Raw genomic sequence first — 16,706 nt, forward strand, 5'->3', positions numbered from 1 at the left:
TGGCCCAGAATGAGACGCACCCTCTCTGCCACCCTTCATTCATTGTTCTAATGAACAGTCAGAGCCAGACTGCTCCATACCCAGGCCTGAGCCAGATGCTGGCATCACAAGGTGGGTGAGTGCAGGGTGGTCTTTCCCTGTGGTGGCTTCCGTTGGCTCCAGTCCCTCCAGTCATGCTGCCTTCCATCCCGTGCACCCAAGCGCGGCTCATGACCAACCCTGAGACTCAGCCTTTGCTGTTCCATCACCCACCACTCTCTGACAGACCTTCTCAGGTTACCCAATCCCCGGCCTGCCCATTCACCCTGCATGATCCAGCACAGCATCTGCCTCTTTCAGGAAGTCTGCTCAGAACACCCCACAGCTTGCCATCTCTTTGTCCACAGGCTGTTTCTGACCAGAGTCAGATCTTTTCGTGCTCAGGGCAGGGAGGAGGTGCTGGAACATGAATGCTCCCCCCACACCCCATGGCTATCAGGAGTCGGTGGATAGTCCCAGCTCCCTGACCCCTCGGGTGGGATGACCTTGAAATGCGTGTTCTACACTGGTTCCCAGAGCGCCCCTGCGGGAGTCAGCTCTCCTTGCCCCAAGTGCTGACTTGCAAGATCACCTACCTTTTATTAACTACCTTTCCTTCCCTGTCTTATTTCCCCTGCTGGTGCTCCTGGGGTCACCTCCCAAATAAGCTACTTGTCCTCAAGTCCTCATCTCCAGGTCTCCTTCTGGGAAAGCCCAAGCCAGGGCATTTCTCTTAGCCTCAGTTTCATCATCTGTAAAATGGGGATAATAGCAAGTCTGCCTCACAGTATTCAATGAAATGACATTCATACAGTCCTTGGCATTAATGCCAGTACGGGGCCTGGCATTAACAAGTATTCTGTACACAGAGCCACTATTGCTATTTTGAGGGCTTATCTTAAACTTTCTGGAGAGAGGACTGAGCTCTTTGGCAAAGCGGTCATGACTTATGCCCGGTGCAGCTTTCCCCGGAGCCAGTTGCCCTCTCCCTGGACATGCCCTCACTGCCGGGTCCGCCCCCGTCTCCACACGCCTGGGATACACCTCTCCTGAGGACCAGGCTCCAGAAAAGGCCATCGCTCAGCATCAAACCCTTGCCCCGGGGCTTGTTTTCAAGCTGCGGTCTGCCTGAAAGGGTGGGGAGGGAATCCCCTGAGAACCTCACAGAGGGGTGGACAGTGGGCGGGGGCTGCCACCTCGCAATGCTGACTGGAACCCCAGCTGGCATGAGTCCCCGATTTTATTTTCTGAACAATTTCATCATCTACTCTGAAGCCCTCACAGGTCAAAGCTGAAAACCTTTTGGTGGGAAGGGAGGAATAAACAAAGATCTTGTTTTCTTAAGCTCCACAGTCTCATCTCCCCGCCCACCCGGCTCCCTGCTCCTCCCTCCAAGAAAAGAGCTCTCCTTGGCCTCCCAGGCTGACCCTGGTGCTGAGGGGGCTGGGCTGGCCCGCAGGGCACCTGCCTGGATGCCTGGAGGTGCCTCCTTGACCGAGGCGGGATTCTGCTGGGCCTCCTGGCCTCTGCAGTTCCTGCTCCCTGGGTGACGGCCTCTGTGGCAGGAGGAGGTTGGGACTTTGCTGGGGCCTGTAAGTCCTGGTGACTCCAATTTCAGGTCCAGCCACCAACTTGATGGGTTTTACATTGTCCATGGTGAATGAGTCCACAAACCAATGGGGGCCCATGTATTTCGAGGCCAGGATGGTTCCCAGACACAGGGTAGCATTTCACGCCACACTGAAGGTGAGAACGGAAGTGCCCGCAGCGGAAAGCTATGATTCCACCTGTGTCCATTCAACCCTGTGTGCACCATACAGCACAGGAGCACCCAGATGCCTGGGTTCCACTGCCAGCTCGGCGCTTGCTTGCTTGCTCACTGTGTCACCTGCGGAAGGGGTCAGTCAAGTTCTTTGTGCCTCAGTTACCTCATCTGTGCAGTGGGCATACCCACCTCAGAGGGCTGCTGTGCAGATGCACTGCTAATTCACGTGAAGAACACAGACACGTGCCTGGCAATAGTAATTACGTAGTGCCTGCTGCTGCCGTAGATGTGGCACTCTGTGTGGAAAACGCCTGGAGATACACCAGGAACTTCTAGCAAAACTGACTTCTGCAAGCAGACTGGTGGTTGCCAAGGGCCAGTGGAAGAAGGAATGGGGAGTAATTGTTCTACCTTATCTTGGGGTGATGAAATGCTCTGGGACTAGATAGAGGCGATGCGGTTGCACAACACTGTAGATGTACTAAATGGTGCATTTTAAAATGGCTAAGTTTATGTTATGTGAATGTCACCTCAATAAAAACAAGAACAAATAAACAAAAAAGACTTTTGGGAAGTAAGTTAGGTGAAAAAGAGTAGGTGGCAAAGACCTTTATAAGACACCTTACTTTTTACTTGATTACTTCTGGCCAGCTCGGTTTTTTTCAACAACAAACACGGATATGTACCACTTTTATAATTAAGCAAAAAAATGAAGTAGCATGGCAGAGAAAAGGCGTGGAGTGGGGGTGCTGGCGGGGGGCATACGATGAACTGACTCACACTTCATTGTCTACCTCTCTTTCTTCCCCTGGAATGCTTACGCTACAGAAGGAAAGTACTATTCATGGCCCGGTTTCAAAGCGAGAGAAGTCAGGCTCAGAAAATGTCAGCCACTTGCAACTCACAGTACTGACTGCAAAAGCTTCCTCTGATTATCACACAGCCCCTCATTTCCATATGTAAACTAAGGGGGTGTAAAATGACTTCTCACGTCCCTGGGGTCTGATGCTCTCTAGTCCTGGATGCCTCACTGAGTTCTTGAAGTGTCAGTTCTGCCTCTCAGGCGTCCAAATGCTCAGACAGCCCAGCCCACGCCAGCCACACATATACACCGGCTCTCCAGCAGGGGCACCTGTCCCCCCAAACAGAAACCAGCCCTCCCACCAGTCCCCCCACTCCTAAATCCTGGAAAAACACCCTGACCCAAAAGCTGATAAGCCGAAGAAAGGAAAGCAAATGGGCAGCTGTCCGAGGGCAGTGGCTTCGGAAGCCCAAGCAGCTCCTTGTAGCTGGGCCTGCCCACCGGTCACGAGGTGGAGAGACCCCAACTCACCCCAGCAGCCTCCCGGTGCAGGATCCTGGCCGCCTCTGCCTGGCCCAGCCCCAGCTGCAGCCACACTGGGCACGTTTTGACAAGCTTCTCCAGGACACTGATGCCTCGGCAAGGGAGGCAGTTCTTCGGGGAGGCTGGCAAACAAGGCCCCATGCTGTCTTCCTCCTCCTTCTCTTCCTCTCTTCCTTTGCCAACATCTAGAATAGGACTGAGAACAGAATCAAATGATCAGCTCATTCTGCAGCTAGCCCAGGGAGTGGTGCGTAACAAATGGGGATGCAATTCAACCATGCTTATTTATTTAGCATCTATGAAATTGGTGGCCCTTGGGGGATTAAAAAATGAACCAATCATGATCGATCTTCACCTCCAGGTACTTATAATGAGTTGAACAACCACAGAAACAGCCAGCTGTAGTACAAGATAGGAATAAATATAATAGAAGCACAGTAACAGGAGTAGCTAATTCCAACCCAGGGTGGGTTCAGGGAAATGGGGCATTTGAGCAGAGCTCTAAAGAGAATTTTTTAAAGACTTTTTAATTGAAGTGTAACTTACACACAGTGAAATGCACAAGTCTTTAGTTATACAGCTGGACAAATCTTTACAAGTCTATTTCCGTGTAACTACCACCCAGATCAAGATAGGGACCTGTGCTGTTTGATGCTGGAGCCACTAATCACATGTAGGTATTGTGCTCTTAAAAGTGGGTTGTCTGAACTGAGATGAGCTGTAAGTGTAAAATATACACAGGACATGAAAAAAGACTAAAATAGTTCATTAATCATATTTTACAGTGATCATGTGTTAAAATGATAATAGTTTGGATATATGGGGTTAAATATGACATTAAACTAAATTTTACCTGTCCCTTTTTACTTTTTTGATGTGGCTTCTAGAACATTTAAAACAACATATGTGGCTTATATTATATTTCTATTGACAGAGTTAATATAGACATTTCTAGGAGGCTCCCTTTTGCCCCTCTCCCCCACCATGAGGATATAACAGGTCAGGGCTGGGGGAGGAGGAGAATCTCAGGCCTGCAAACGTGCAAAACCAGAGGAGAGGCCCAGTTTAGGAGATCCCAGATCCTCCCCAAAATGTTCCCTCCACCCAACTCCCTACAGACATTGGCAGGATCGTTTTGATTCCAGGAAAGAAGGAATGGCATCTCGATGCCTCAGATCCCGGTTGGGCCAGTTGTGTGGTCTGTTTGCTTTCTACCCAAGGACCTAAATCTCCCAGGGTATCTGCAAGGGTGAAAACCTTCATCAGACAGAGGGCTTAGTTAGAAAGCTCCCAAGCTGTGGCTGGTGCCTCTCCTGTGTCTCTGGGATATTGCCCAGGGGACCAGTGATCAGGGCTGGCATTTGCTGTCAGGGGCACCTCGGGGGAGGGATGAGGCCAGAATGAGCCCTGTTAAAGGCACAGAAAAGTGGAACCACTTCCTGGGGCCAGAGGACAGCAGGACCCGGAAGTCTGAGGAAGGCACAGCGTCTCCCACAGGGGAGGGTTGGGTCCTGTGATTCTCAGGGTGGGGGCAGCTGGGCAGTGCAGGATTCAACAGGCCCACAGTGTTGTGTTGTTTAAGCAGCTGGATTTTGCACTGACCCAAAAATGGAGATGTGTGCTGGTGAGGGGTACATCAACACCAGTGTGCTTAATTCCCTCCCCTGCCGCCTCCACTCCCAAACCCCCCAGTGGGCCTCTGTCTCACGGGTGCGGTGTGGGGGCACATGGGCACATGTGGCCTTCCCCTCCAATCCACTCAGAGGCATATGCCAGGTCACCAGGACAGCAGGCGTGTCCCAGGCACTTGCCGGCATCATGGGGCTGGGAGGGGCTGTAGGGCAGCCCCCTGGAAGTCCACAGGCTGCGGAATTAGGGCCCAGTGGGCCTCATTTGGAGTTCAAGGCTAGGGCAGCCTAGCGGATACTGATGTAACCTATTCCCAGGCCCTGAAGTGTGGTCATAGCATCGCCTCTGGGAAAGAAGTTAAAACGGTAGAGGCCCCAATTACCCAGGAAAGAAGCACTCTGGGGCCCGTTAGTTTACTGTAACCCCCACTTGGAAACACGAAAATATCTTCTAGCACTGAAAGGTTTTATAGTTATCTTTAAACCTGCTCACTTAGCCCAGGGTCTCCTCCAGCGGCCAATTAGGACTCTAATGGCAGCCGGGAGTGAGAGAGATCTGCTCCCATTTCCTCTCTGACACTAGCTAGGCTTAGACCTTGGCAAGCCCTTTCCTTCTCGGGGTCTCGGTTTTCTTATCTGTGCAGTGGGCACGGGTGGCCTGGAAGACTCCTCCATTCGCTGGGAGGCCCTACGTGGGACCTGGGCTCTGGGACAAGGGTGCCCATTTTCTCCTGTGGAACCAAAGCTGTGATCCAACAAACAGACTCTGGGAGAAACGAGGAGTTTGCCTCACTTTCACTCATCCTGTGAATCTTTTCTGAGGACCTGTAAGCACCAGATGTTTAAGGTACTGGCTTAAAGCAGAGAACAAAAGGGTGAAAAAAGAAAACAGTCGTCTCTAAGGAGAGGGGTCAGGCAACGGGCGAGGCGAGTGAGTGACCTAGAGTGTGTCAGCTGGCGACGAGCCGGGGCAGGAGGCAGATAACGGGAAAGAGACACCAGGCAGAGGGAAGAGCAAAGGCTTTGAGTTACATGGTCTAGGAATACCGCCAGGAAGTCTGGGAGTAGCAGCAGGAGGAAGGAGGTGAGAGTGGGGAGAGGTGAGGTCAGAGGGTGTGCCTGGGAGTTGCCTCTAAATCCAAGTACATGAGCACCTTCCCTAGGCTTCCGGGTGGTAACGGGCTTGCTCGGCAAGAAACGGGCCCAGGAAGCCCTGGTGGGTGTGGGTGGCTTGTGGGCCACGGATGGTCCTCGGGGATCCACAGAGAGGAACACGCTCCTTGGCAGCCCCCCAGTCTGCATCTTGCCGCTTCCAGTGTGACCAAGTAGAAACTCTACCCAGGCTCCAGCATTATGTGGACTGTGCCATCTCTCCCACAAGATCATGTCCCTTCTCTGCTCTAAAACATTCAATGGCTGAAGAATCCAGTCCACTCTCCTAATTGAAGACGTTCCTATTCTGAGCCCTGTGCCCAGATGCCCCTACATAGGGCTGCCCTCCATCACCCCAGCAAAACGGGCCACCCCACCCCACCCACTGATGCTCCTGCTCCTGTTCAGGTCTCTCCCTCCACCTGCGGTTCCTTCAGGTTTTCTATTATTTCCCCCCCTATTGTCTCCAACAGGTAGGCAAAAGTTTATCATGTGGGACTCAGAAAGCTAGCACCATAAAAGATGGATAAATAAGATGTATCAAAATTTAAACTTGAGTCCATCAAAACACCTCATTAAGAAAATGAATACTCAGACCGCAGGCTGGTAGAATACTTGCAAAGTATACATCTAACAGAGAACAAGCAAATTAATTTTAGAAATGGACAAAAGATGTGAAGATATGTCAAATGAGAAGACATACAAATGGCCAAAGAGCTGGTGAAAGAGTGCCCAACACCATTAGGTGATAGGGAAATGCAAATTAAAACTACAGTGAGATACCACCACACATCTACTAGCATGGCTAAAATGAAAAAGATTGACAACATCACATATTGGTGAGTCTGGGAAGTAGTCAGAACTCTCATGCATTATTGGTAAGAATGCAAGCTGGTACAGCCACTTGGGAAAAGTTTGCTTTTTATGAGCCTAAAAACACATCTCCCCTATGGCCCAGCCCCTCCACCCCTGGGTATATACCAAGAGAAATGAAAGCGTATGTCCACATGAAGACCTATGCATGAATGTTCATAGTAGCTTTACTCCTAAGAGCCCAATACTGGTCCAGGTGTCCATCATTAGGAGAATGGGCAATCGGGGAACATCACAACAATGGAATAGAAGCAATAAATAGCACCTACTGACACCCTCAACCACACGCATGAACCTCAAAAACTTATGCTGAGTGAAAGAAGCCAGATGTAAATACACACTGTATGAATCTGTTTACATGCAATTCAACCAGTATACCTGGATATGTTTGTTTACATTTTATCATAGGTAAATTTTACACCAAAACAATAAAAAAGACCCATAAATAAACATCAGACTCTAGTTAATGATATTGATGCTCACATATTCAGGGGGCTTCTGGAATCTTTGAGATGCTTAAAAATTATAAGCTGGATTCATGGGTAGATAGAAGGATAGAGAGTACGATTCTGAGACCAATTCTGATGTGTGGCGTTTCCCGCTCCAGCAGTTCTCCGACACCAGCTCTCAGCATGCCATCCGTTTTGCATTTTTATGGAGGCTTTGTTACATAGGATGATTGATTAAATCATTGGCCATTGGCGACTGAGTCAACTTCAGCCCCTCTGCCCACCTGGGGGCCATGGAGGTGGGACTGAAAGTTGCAACTTTAATCACTAGGTTGGTTTCTTAGGGGCTTTCCAAAAGTCACCTCATTAATATAAGCTCAGGTGTGGTTGAAAGAGGCTTGTTATAAATATCAAGACACCTTTATTACTTAGGAAATTCCAAGGGTTTTTAGCTGTACTCAAGAAATGGGATGAAAACCAAATACATATTCTTGTTATAAATCACGTCACCAATAGATACGCAATAAGGCAAACATACAAAAAGTGGTCCATTAAGGGTAAATGGTGAGTATATGGGCATTTGCTGCAAAATTCTTCAACTCTTCTGTATGTTTACAATTTTTTAATAGAAAACTGCTGGGGACAAGCCGGTAAGACCTGGGGTTATCCTGGAAACAGTGTGACAGCCTGTGCTGTGGGGCCAATTTGGCGGCTCAGACTAGACCATTTGAGAGGCCAAAGGCTCTTCAGATACTGCTTTCCAGGAATGGTTCAACTCGCTCGGTGTTTTCCTTTCTCTCCGGCCAGGCCAGTGCAGAAGTAACAAAGGCTTGCTCAGAGCTCCTAAGTGGTGACTTGGCAGTCACAAGATCTGAGGGCTGGAGAGCCGTCAGTAAGCGTCCAAGGCCACAGCAAGGTTGAGAAGTTAGAGAAGGAGCAGCTGAGGCGGGGACAGTTTCAAGCCTTGCTCGGTCACAGGAGCAGGAGAGCTCTGAAGGGACACAGTGTCATGGGCCCCTGCTGTGACCAGGCCAGAAGTATGGGGCAGCTGCCCTCAGTCTCTGAATTGCTGCTGCCTGGGGGCCGAGGGTCACGTGGGCTCTCTGGGTGCCCCTGCTGGGGCTCGGGGCTGGGCTGTAAGGTTCAAGCAGAAGGCGAGGCGGACAGGCGCCGAGGAGCACCACACAGCCTGGTTTCACTGCTGTGATTGCTGTTAGTGCAGAGCACGGCCACGCTGGATCTAACCGCCAGGGACAGCCACAGCCCACAGAGCATTGGAGATGTCATCTGCTGGCAGAGCCGGTGACCCTCACTCCCACGCCCTCCCTCTTACCTGCCAAACGCCAGCTAAAGGCCCTGCAAATGTGCCACAGGGACTTGGGTAGTTAACGGCACTGTTAGCCGGAAATAATGAGCCTCAGAAACTGTAGAGCAATTCTACCAGAAGGAGAAATTGTTCCACGGGTAGTTTTGTTTCTGATGGAGAATAGAGTAATTAGCTCTACCCAACAGTCCAAACAGCCTTCTGATTCACAAGGGCGGGCTGTCCGTGGACACCCAGGCTGCCTGCCCTGGGTAGTGTGGTCAGACCCTTGGGAACCCTCACCCTGGGCCGCAGGGACATAACCCTCACCCAGCCTATCCAGCGGGCTTTCTCACCAGCAACGCCAGGGAGGGGCAAACTGGCAAGGCATGTCCGTGGCTCCCTGAGTGGTGCCTGTGCCAGGTCCTGGGCTATAGACCTCGGTGGGAAGAAGAGGAAAGCTCTGCTCTGGGGTGGAGAGGCCGCCCAGGTGTGGGGACACAGGGGTGAGTGTGGCGCTCGGGGTGTGGGGACCTGGCTGGGTGCTGCCTGTCTGGAAGGAAGGCGTGGGAGTTGCTTGGCCCCCCAGGGCTCCGGCTTTGGGCACCCAGGTTGGCTCTGGGTAAGCAGCGCAGGAAGTTCCAACGATGCCTCATTGGGAGGAGAACTTAGGCCCCCTTGTGCAGCCTTGGCCAGAACTTGGAGGCATGTGGGACGGGAGCGAAAAGGCCATCACCATCCCACCCACAATCCCGACCTCAAGCAGGCTGGCCACCCAGCTTCAAGCCCAGGGTATCTCTGGGGGAGGGAGAGTCCTGAACCCCACCCTCACGGGGCTCTCAGGCCAGCAGAGGCCAGGCACAGCTCCCGTGGTGTGTTATGGGATATGGCCACTCAGTCTGTATTAGGTACATGAGCACAAAGATGACTTGGGGGCCCAGGGAGGCAGGGGGCCAGTCAGGGCAGCAGCTCACCTGCTTCACGTGTAAGCAGCTCACACCACACAGGGCCCACTGAGGCAACCCGTTCTAAGTTTTTCACACGTTCCCTCGACTCGCTCATCCTCACACCTACTGTAGTGGGTTGCATTGTATCCCCCAAAAGGATATGTCCAAATTTTAACCCCTGGTCCTCTGAATGGGAACTTATTTGAAAAGAGGATCTTTGTAGATATAATTAAGGGTGAGATTGTGCTGGGTTTTGGATGGGCCCTAAATCCAGTGAGAGATGTCCTTGTAAGAAGGGAAGACACAGAAGGCCATGTGAAGGCCTGGGAAGAGATTGAAATTGTCATCCTAAGCCAAGGAACGCCAAAGATGGGAAGCCACCACAGAGGCTGGGAGTGAGGACACAGCAGATTCTCCCTTGGAGCTCCCAGGGGGAACCAACTCTACTGACACCTTGATTTTGGACTTCCGGCCTTCAGAACTGTGAGAAAATTAATTCCTGTTCTTTTAAGTGGCAAAGTTTGTGGTAAGCCTTAAGAAATGAACACACCTACCCTACCCTTAATAGTCCCATGTAAAGATGAGGATGTGGAGGCAGAGCAGTTGACTAGCTCACTCAAGAGGTCACACAGCCAAAAAGCGGCAGAGCTGGATTCAAACCCAGTAAGCCTGTTTCAGGGTCTGTGCTTACAGACACTATACTATTCCAGCTCTTGAACATGCTTTTAAAATTCTCCATATATATGTATCCCTGTAGAACCTGACAAAGTTAGAGTGTTCAGTGTTTATTATCCCACTTGGAATACATACAAATACACAGAGAAACATAAATATAAATATAAGTAATTTCCAGAAGGCTGTGTAAGACTTCACTAAAGATAGTTATTTCTGAGAAGTGTGAGGATTTGTTTCAAATTTTTATACCAATCATGCTTATATGATTAAAAATCATCTTAAATAAATATTTGAAAATATACCTGTCACATAAATGCATGCAGGGGGAGAGCTGTTGGCTTTGGGGTTCCCCAAGCCAGGTTTGTACCCCAGCTCTGCACAGATTTGGGTGCCCTATCCAACCACTATGACCTCTAGCTTCTTCTGTAAGATGGGGAGAAAGTGTAACCAACCAAGAGAGCTACTCTCAGCAGTAGATGAGATGAGGTGCTCAGGCACACGGCGCAGAGAGAGCATTCCACACTCGAGTGACCCTCTGAGAGCCGCGGCTGGACTGGCTGGTGGGCTCCAGCGCCCGCTCTGAGCTTCTGTAAGTCTGAAGCTTCCTTCCTCTCTTTTGAAGTAGCACCTATTTCTTGAGCTGGGACAAAATGTCCAGAGGTCCTGGAGGGGAGTTTTTCACCTTTCTGACCCTGGAGGCCCTGAGAACCTGTCATGCTGGGACACTCCCAGAGTGAGAGGGACAGTGACTTGCTGCTGCCCCCACATCCCACCCTCTTCCTTCTCCTCCAGCCACTGCTTCTGAATGAACAGGGCCAGGTGGGTCAGAGGCGTGGGACATTGCAGGAAGGGCATCAGCCTCTCGGGGGCACCTTTAACGACACACACAATTAGAGCCAGCGGTCATTTTACACAGTCTGCACAGCACAGAGATGAAGAGCTAGGATTCATACAGCCTTGGTCCCAACCTCTGCCATGACGTCCCAACCATGTGACCTAGGGCAAGGTATTTAACCTCTATGGGCCTCAGTTTTCTCGTCTGTACAATGGAGCTCATAATGCCCACCACATATAAAATGCAGCAAGCAGTGCCTGGCAGTTGATAACACTTCAAGTACATCACTATTCTAGCTCGGGTAGCCAAGTATGTGATCATGCTATTTTTCCCAGGAACACCTGTTGCTATAAGAGCAACATGAGAAATGGCCTGAGATAGGTGAGAACCCATCACTCAGCCCCCTAAAAGCCACTTGAGCACGAAGCGGGTAAAGCATTCCTGAGAATGAAAAAAGTTGCACCTGCTCTGAAAATGACTGTCAAAATCTAAAATCAGTGGAGATGCCATAGCCTGGGCCCCAGTCCCACACCCAGGATGCACACCAGATAAGCAATGGTGACAGCTGCTGCAAGGGCATTTACAATGAGGACACAATGGGGACAGCCAGTGTCCGTCCATAGACAGTGGGTAAATAAACCGATTCAGTCCATCCTGGACTAGCACACAGCTGCTAAAAGGTAGCAACCAATGCCGCACACTTAAATCTTAAAATCCTGTTAAGCACACAAATGGTAATTTCCTGATTCTGGTCCTTGTGCTGAGGTTAGGTAAGAGACTGACTGTCCTTGTGTTTGGGAAATACCCACTGAAATGGGGGTAAAGGGGCACTGTGTCTGCAACTTAGTCTCACAAGGGCCAGAAAATAAGGAAAGAAAGAAAACAAGCAGATGTAACAATATGTTAATCATTGGTGGATCTGGGAGAAGTGTGGACATACAGGAATTCATTGTACTATTCCTGTAACTTCTCTGGGAGTCTAAAATGATGTCAAAAGAAAAAGTTTCAAGAAAACAGTTAAAAATCAAACAGACCAAAACACTTAACGTTGAATGAAATAAGTACATTGCAGAAGGAAGGAAACCATTTAATTAGGTGTAAAAACATATACAACAGTTCTGTGTCTCATTTGTGGAAGCTTGGGGGTACCAAACTTGGGGTGACAGCCATCTCTGAGGCGGGAGGATGAATATGGGACCAGGGACAGGTGTGAAGGAGCTTGCAGTCAGTTCTGTAATGATTTATTTATTTTTAAAGATCTGAAGCAATATGGCAAAATGAAAGGATTTAACAAAAAACTGAATTACGGGTACTCAGGGTTTTGTTACATTTTCCCTTAAATTTCTTTATATTGAAATATTTAATTAAGAAACACCACAAAACAAAACACGCACATGCACACATTTCCCCCCCAAGGTCCCACAGCCTGTCACACGCCAAGGAGATCCAGTGTGGGTGGGTCTCAGGGCACCTAAGCCTATTCCTCCTGCCAGTGAAATTCCTCCAGAAAGACTCCAGCTATTTTGTCTTGGTGATTTAAAGTCAGTTCTGGAGTCTGACGCCCTGTGCTGGAAGGCAACCACAATAAGTCCAGCCCTGGGGGTCCACCCGTCCATCCAAAGAATTGGCCCTGGAGGACTTTATGGGAAATCCTCTTACAGTTGCCACAAGGTCACCAAAGTGGAAGCCAGAGAAGGTCACTAGGACAGATCACTTCTCCAGTGGCAGCGGCCATGGGACTTAGGCCAGAAGCAGCAGTTGATGCCAGAGGGAATGACAGGCTGGAGTTCCTGACTGCAGAGGAAGGTGCTAGTAGTGATAGTGCAACACGGGCGGGAGGCACTTGGGGGTGGGGAACTCCTCTTCCCAAGGCCCTGGTGTGATGAGCCACCCCATTCCTCTGCAAACAGGGAGGCCATGCCACCTGCCTCACAGGTCGTGTGAAAGCACATGGGGCGGCATAAGGGAAGAACCTAGCTGCAGCTGACCCTTATCAGGTGGTAGCTGCAAGATGAGATGGGGCACTTGGGGGCTGTTCATAGAGGGAGGGCTCATCAGGCCCTGGGGCGGAGCAAGGGCAGTTCCTGCTGGGAAGAGGGTTGGATCTGGGAACATGTGGAGGCGGGCGTGCACACCGAAAGACCAGGTGGAGCTTTTGGTTTGGATCAGTGGAGTGCTAGTAAAGCACCTGCCCAGGACAAAAAATAGTCCTGATATGTAGTGGTTGCTGATTTACATGGTGTAAATACTGCCACGGTTGTTACACCAAGATCTCAATGGTTCAACAACCAGCTTGCAAGATTCCTGGGTATTTAACAATAGCTTTTGTGAGCCTACCAGGTACAGCACAGCGCAGGAATTTTAAGGCTGTCCTCTACCTCAAATGTCCCTCTAACACTGGAGTCCTCTCTGAACCATCCCCGTGCATAACTGTTGTATCTATTGGATGACCTCTATTGACAGGCTGCTCAGTCTCTCATGGTCAACCCATTCTGAGCAGCAATTCTCAATTTCTACTGAGATGGAATGTGTTCTTCTGAAGTTTTTCCTCCTGTTGCTTTTTCTACACTTTACAGGCCCATGGGGACCTGCCCCCAGAGAATCCTTGGGCTATGTGAAGGGGGTGTGCACATACCCATTTTCTCTCTTCCAGGATGAACAGGCCCTCTCTTCTACAAGGCTACCCTGTGGCTGACACTGAGCTGGGTGTTTTACATATATTGTCTTCATGAATTTGCAAATGAAGTGGTTTGTTTTTAGTAATATTTTAAAGTATATGATTCAACGGTTTGTAGTATAATTACAGAATTATGCAACTATCACTATAATCAATTTTAGGATATTTTCATCACTCCAAAAAAAGAATCCTGTACACATTAGCAATCACTCCCCATTTCCTTCCAACACCCCTGCTGGTGGCAACCGTTAACATTGTTTCTGTCATTACAGATTTACCTTCTAGATATTTCATGTATGAAATCATAAAATATGTGGTCTTTCATGTTTGGTTTCTTTCCCTTGGCATAATGTTTTTAAGGTTTATTCATGTTGTAATATGTATTAGGACTTCATTTCTTTTTACTGTCAAGGAATATTCCATTGTGTGGACACCAACATTTTACTTATCCATCAGTTGATGGACATTTGGGTTGTTTGTACTTTTTGGCCACTTTGAATAATGCTGCCAATATTTGTGTACACGTTTTTGTATGGATATCGTTTTCATTTCTCTTGGATATGTAGCTAGGAATGAAATTTATGGATCATATGGTAACTCTATATTTAGCATTTTGAGGAACTACCACATTGTTTTCCAAAATGGCTGCACCAATTTACATTCCCACTGACAGCATATGAGGGTCCTGATTTTGCCACATTCTTTTTTACACTTGTTATTGTCTACCTTTATTATTATAGCTGTATTATAGCCATCCTAGTGGGTATGAAGTAGCATTTCACTGTGGTTTTGATTTGCATTTCCCTGATATAAAATTATGTTGAGCGTCTTTTAATTATTGATCATTTATATATATATATATATACTCTTCAGAAAAACATTTATTCAGATCCTTTGCCTGTTTCATCATTAGGTTATTTGCATTTTTATTGAGTTGTACATTCTTTATGTATTCTAGATACAAGTCCCTTATAAAACATGATATGCAAATATTTTCTCCCATTTGGTGAACTGTCTTCATTTTCTTGGTGAAAAGGTAAGGGTGTTCTTTGAAATATAAAATGTTTAATTTTGGTGAAGTCCAATTTATCTGTTTTTCTCTTTTGTTGCTTGTACTTTAGGTGTCATATATAAGAAACCATTACCTAATACAAGATCATGAAGATTTACCCCTGTTTTCTTGTAAGAGTTTTATAGTTTTACCTCTTACCCTTTGGTCTTTATTCCATTTTGAATTAATTTTTGTATATGGTGTGAGGTAGGGATCCAACCCCCTTCTTTTGCATTTGAAAATCTTGTCCAAGCACATTTGTTAAAAAAAAATATACTTTCCCTGTTGAATTTTCTTGGCACTCTTGTTGAAAATCAACTGACTATAAAATATGGAGTGGTTTTGAGTTTTGAGATAAATTCCCTTATCTCACTGATCTTATCTTTCTGAGTACGCTGGGCATCCTTCTGACTTTGTATCACTGAAATATAAAATCTCAAACAGGGAAATGATTCCCCAGACGTGATCCTAGCAGCTCAGAAAGAGGCATGAGCACCACCTCCCTCAATCTAGATACTCTACTCCTGTTATCACGCCCTAAGACAGCATCGGCTTTCCTGCAGCTACATGCACAACACTCTGGGGAAATTGTGGGACATTTTTTTGGATGCTGAGATTGGGAACATATTGTGGAAATGAAGGGAGGTAACAAGCGTTTATGAGACGAGGAGTGACACGACAGATGCGGTGTTCATGAGCGTGTATGATATAAAGGAAATGACACCGAGCTCAGACACAGGAGACCATAGACTGGTCCTGTTGTTCGCTGTGTGACCTTCAACAGCTCATTCCTCTCTCTAGGTTCAGCAGCCTCTTCAGTAAAAGGAAAAGTTTGGAATAGATCTGGGATGGCAAGTTAGTTGAATTTCCATGGGAACTCAGTTGATTGACAGCAGCTTCCTAGACTGTTATGCTGAAGGCTCAGCAGAGAAGGAATGCTGGGATCTACTAGTGATGTCTGCCATGGGCTCTGCATTGAAAAGCAGCATCAGCTGGGTTCTGCATTTACTGAGCATGGGCCTGACCAAGGACTAAGGTTCCTTCCTGCACTATGAGTTCCATGATTCTGTGACTCAGCTGACCCTTGGCTAGATTCCACTTGAAGACTTTTCTTCCAAGCTGGGCTGGCTGTGCCCCAGCAGACAGCTGGAGAGAAAGCAGGGCAGCCAGGCCAGCTTCTCTGTGGTTTCCTCCACCAAACCAGATGCTTTGTCCTGGACGTGTGGAAGCTGAGCCATGGCTGCTACCTGGTTCCACCTCTGGCCCAGCCTTTGGCAGACACAGGACCAAAAACACAGCCCAGACTGACCATGGGGGACACGTGAGGATGGAAGAGAAGTGGCTGGTTTCATAATCAGAATCTCTCAAAGGTATAATCTGTAAACACATGGCAAGCACCTTCAGCCCAGTTCCCTAGGCTAAATCACTGGGCGAGGGCCTGGCAGATAGCCACCAGCTTCGGGACAGTGTTTGGAAAATCCTGTTATAAGAATGTCTCTTGGGTTTTTCCTCACCCAGAAACCAAAAGGCCTTCCATGACAAGGTGGAGCACAGAGCGCAGGTTAAGCCCCCCAACCCTCGGTGGGTTAACCCCAGGGAAGCCAGGACAAGGCTCTGCGGGCCCCTGCCCACAGCCTCACACAGGGGAAGTCAGCTCAAGCATGTTTTCCGGACCCCGGAAGTGCTGAGAACAGGTCAGGCTGTCTCAGTTTGCATGTCACAGCCCACATCAAGGGGTCTAGCTGGTCAAAGGCCTTCAAACTTTCCACACCTGTGTGTGCTGCCGGCTTTCTGCTGCTCTGCAGCTGCCTGAAACTGCCCAGCTCCAGCCCTGCCTTCCAGGCTGCCTGCCGGCTCCTCTGCTGGCCCCTAGAGGTTCTGCCTGCCTAGACGGAGCCCCTCTGAAGCCCTGGGGGAGCCCACAGGAGGCACCTGGCTACAGTGCTGCAGCCCTTCCAGTGGCTGCTCCCATTAGGCCAGGCCTGACC

The 16,706-nt window shown here is 48.8% G+C and overlaps 1 protein-coding gene across 1 annotated transcript in view; it reads right to left on the reverse strand.

Annotated features, from left to right (window-relative positions):
• Nucleotides 1-16,706, reverse strand: part of RIN3 (Ras and Rab interactor 3) — a 118,077-nt gene that overhangs the window by 80,063 nt on the left and 21,308 nt on the right. The window contains exon 3 of the mRNA XM_057488195.1: nucleotides 3,117-3,324. Within this exon, the coding sequence (XP_057344178.1) occupies nucleotides 3,117-3,324 (208 nt within the window). The remainder of the gene's footprint in view (nucleotides 1-3,116; nucleotides 3,325-16,706) is intronic.

This window comes from Manis pentadactyla, chromosome 11 (genome assembly GCF_030020395.1).
Source record: "Manis pentadactyla isolate mManPen7 chromosome 11, mManPen7.hap1, whole genome shotgun sequence".
Taxonomy (NCBI): domain Eukaryota; kingdom Metazoa; phylum Chordata; class Mammalia; order Pholidota; family Manidae; genus Manis; species Manis pentadactyla.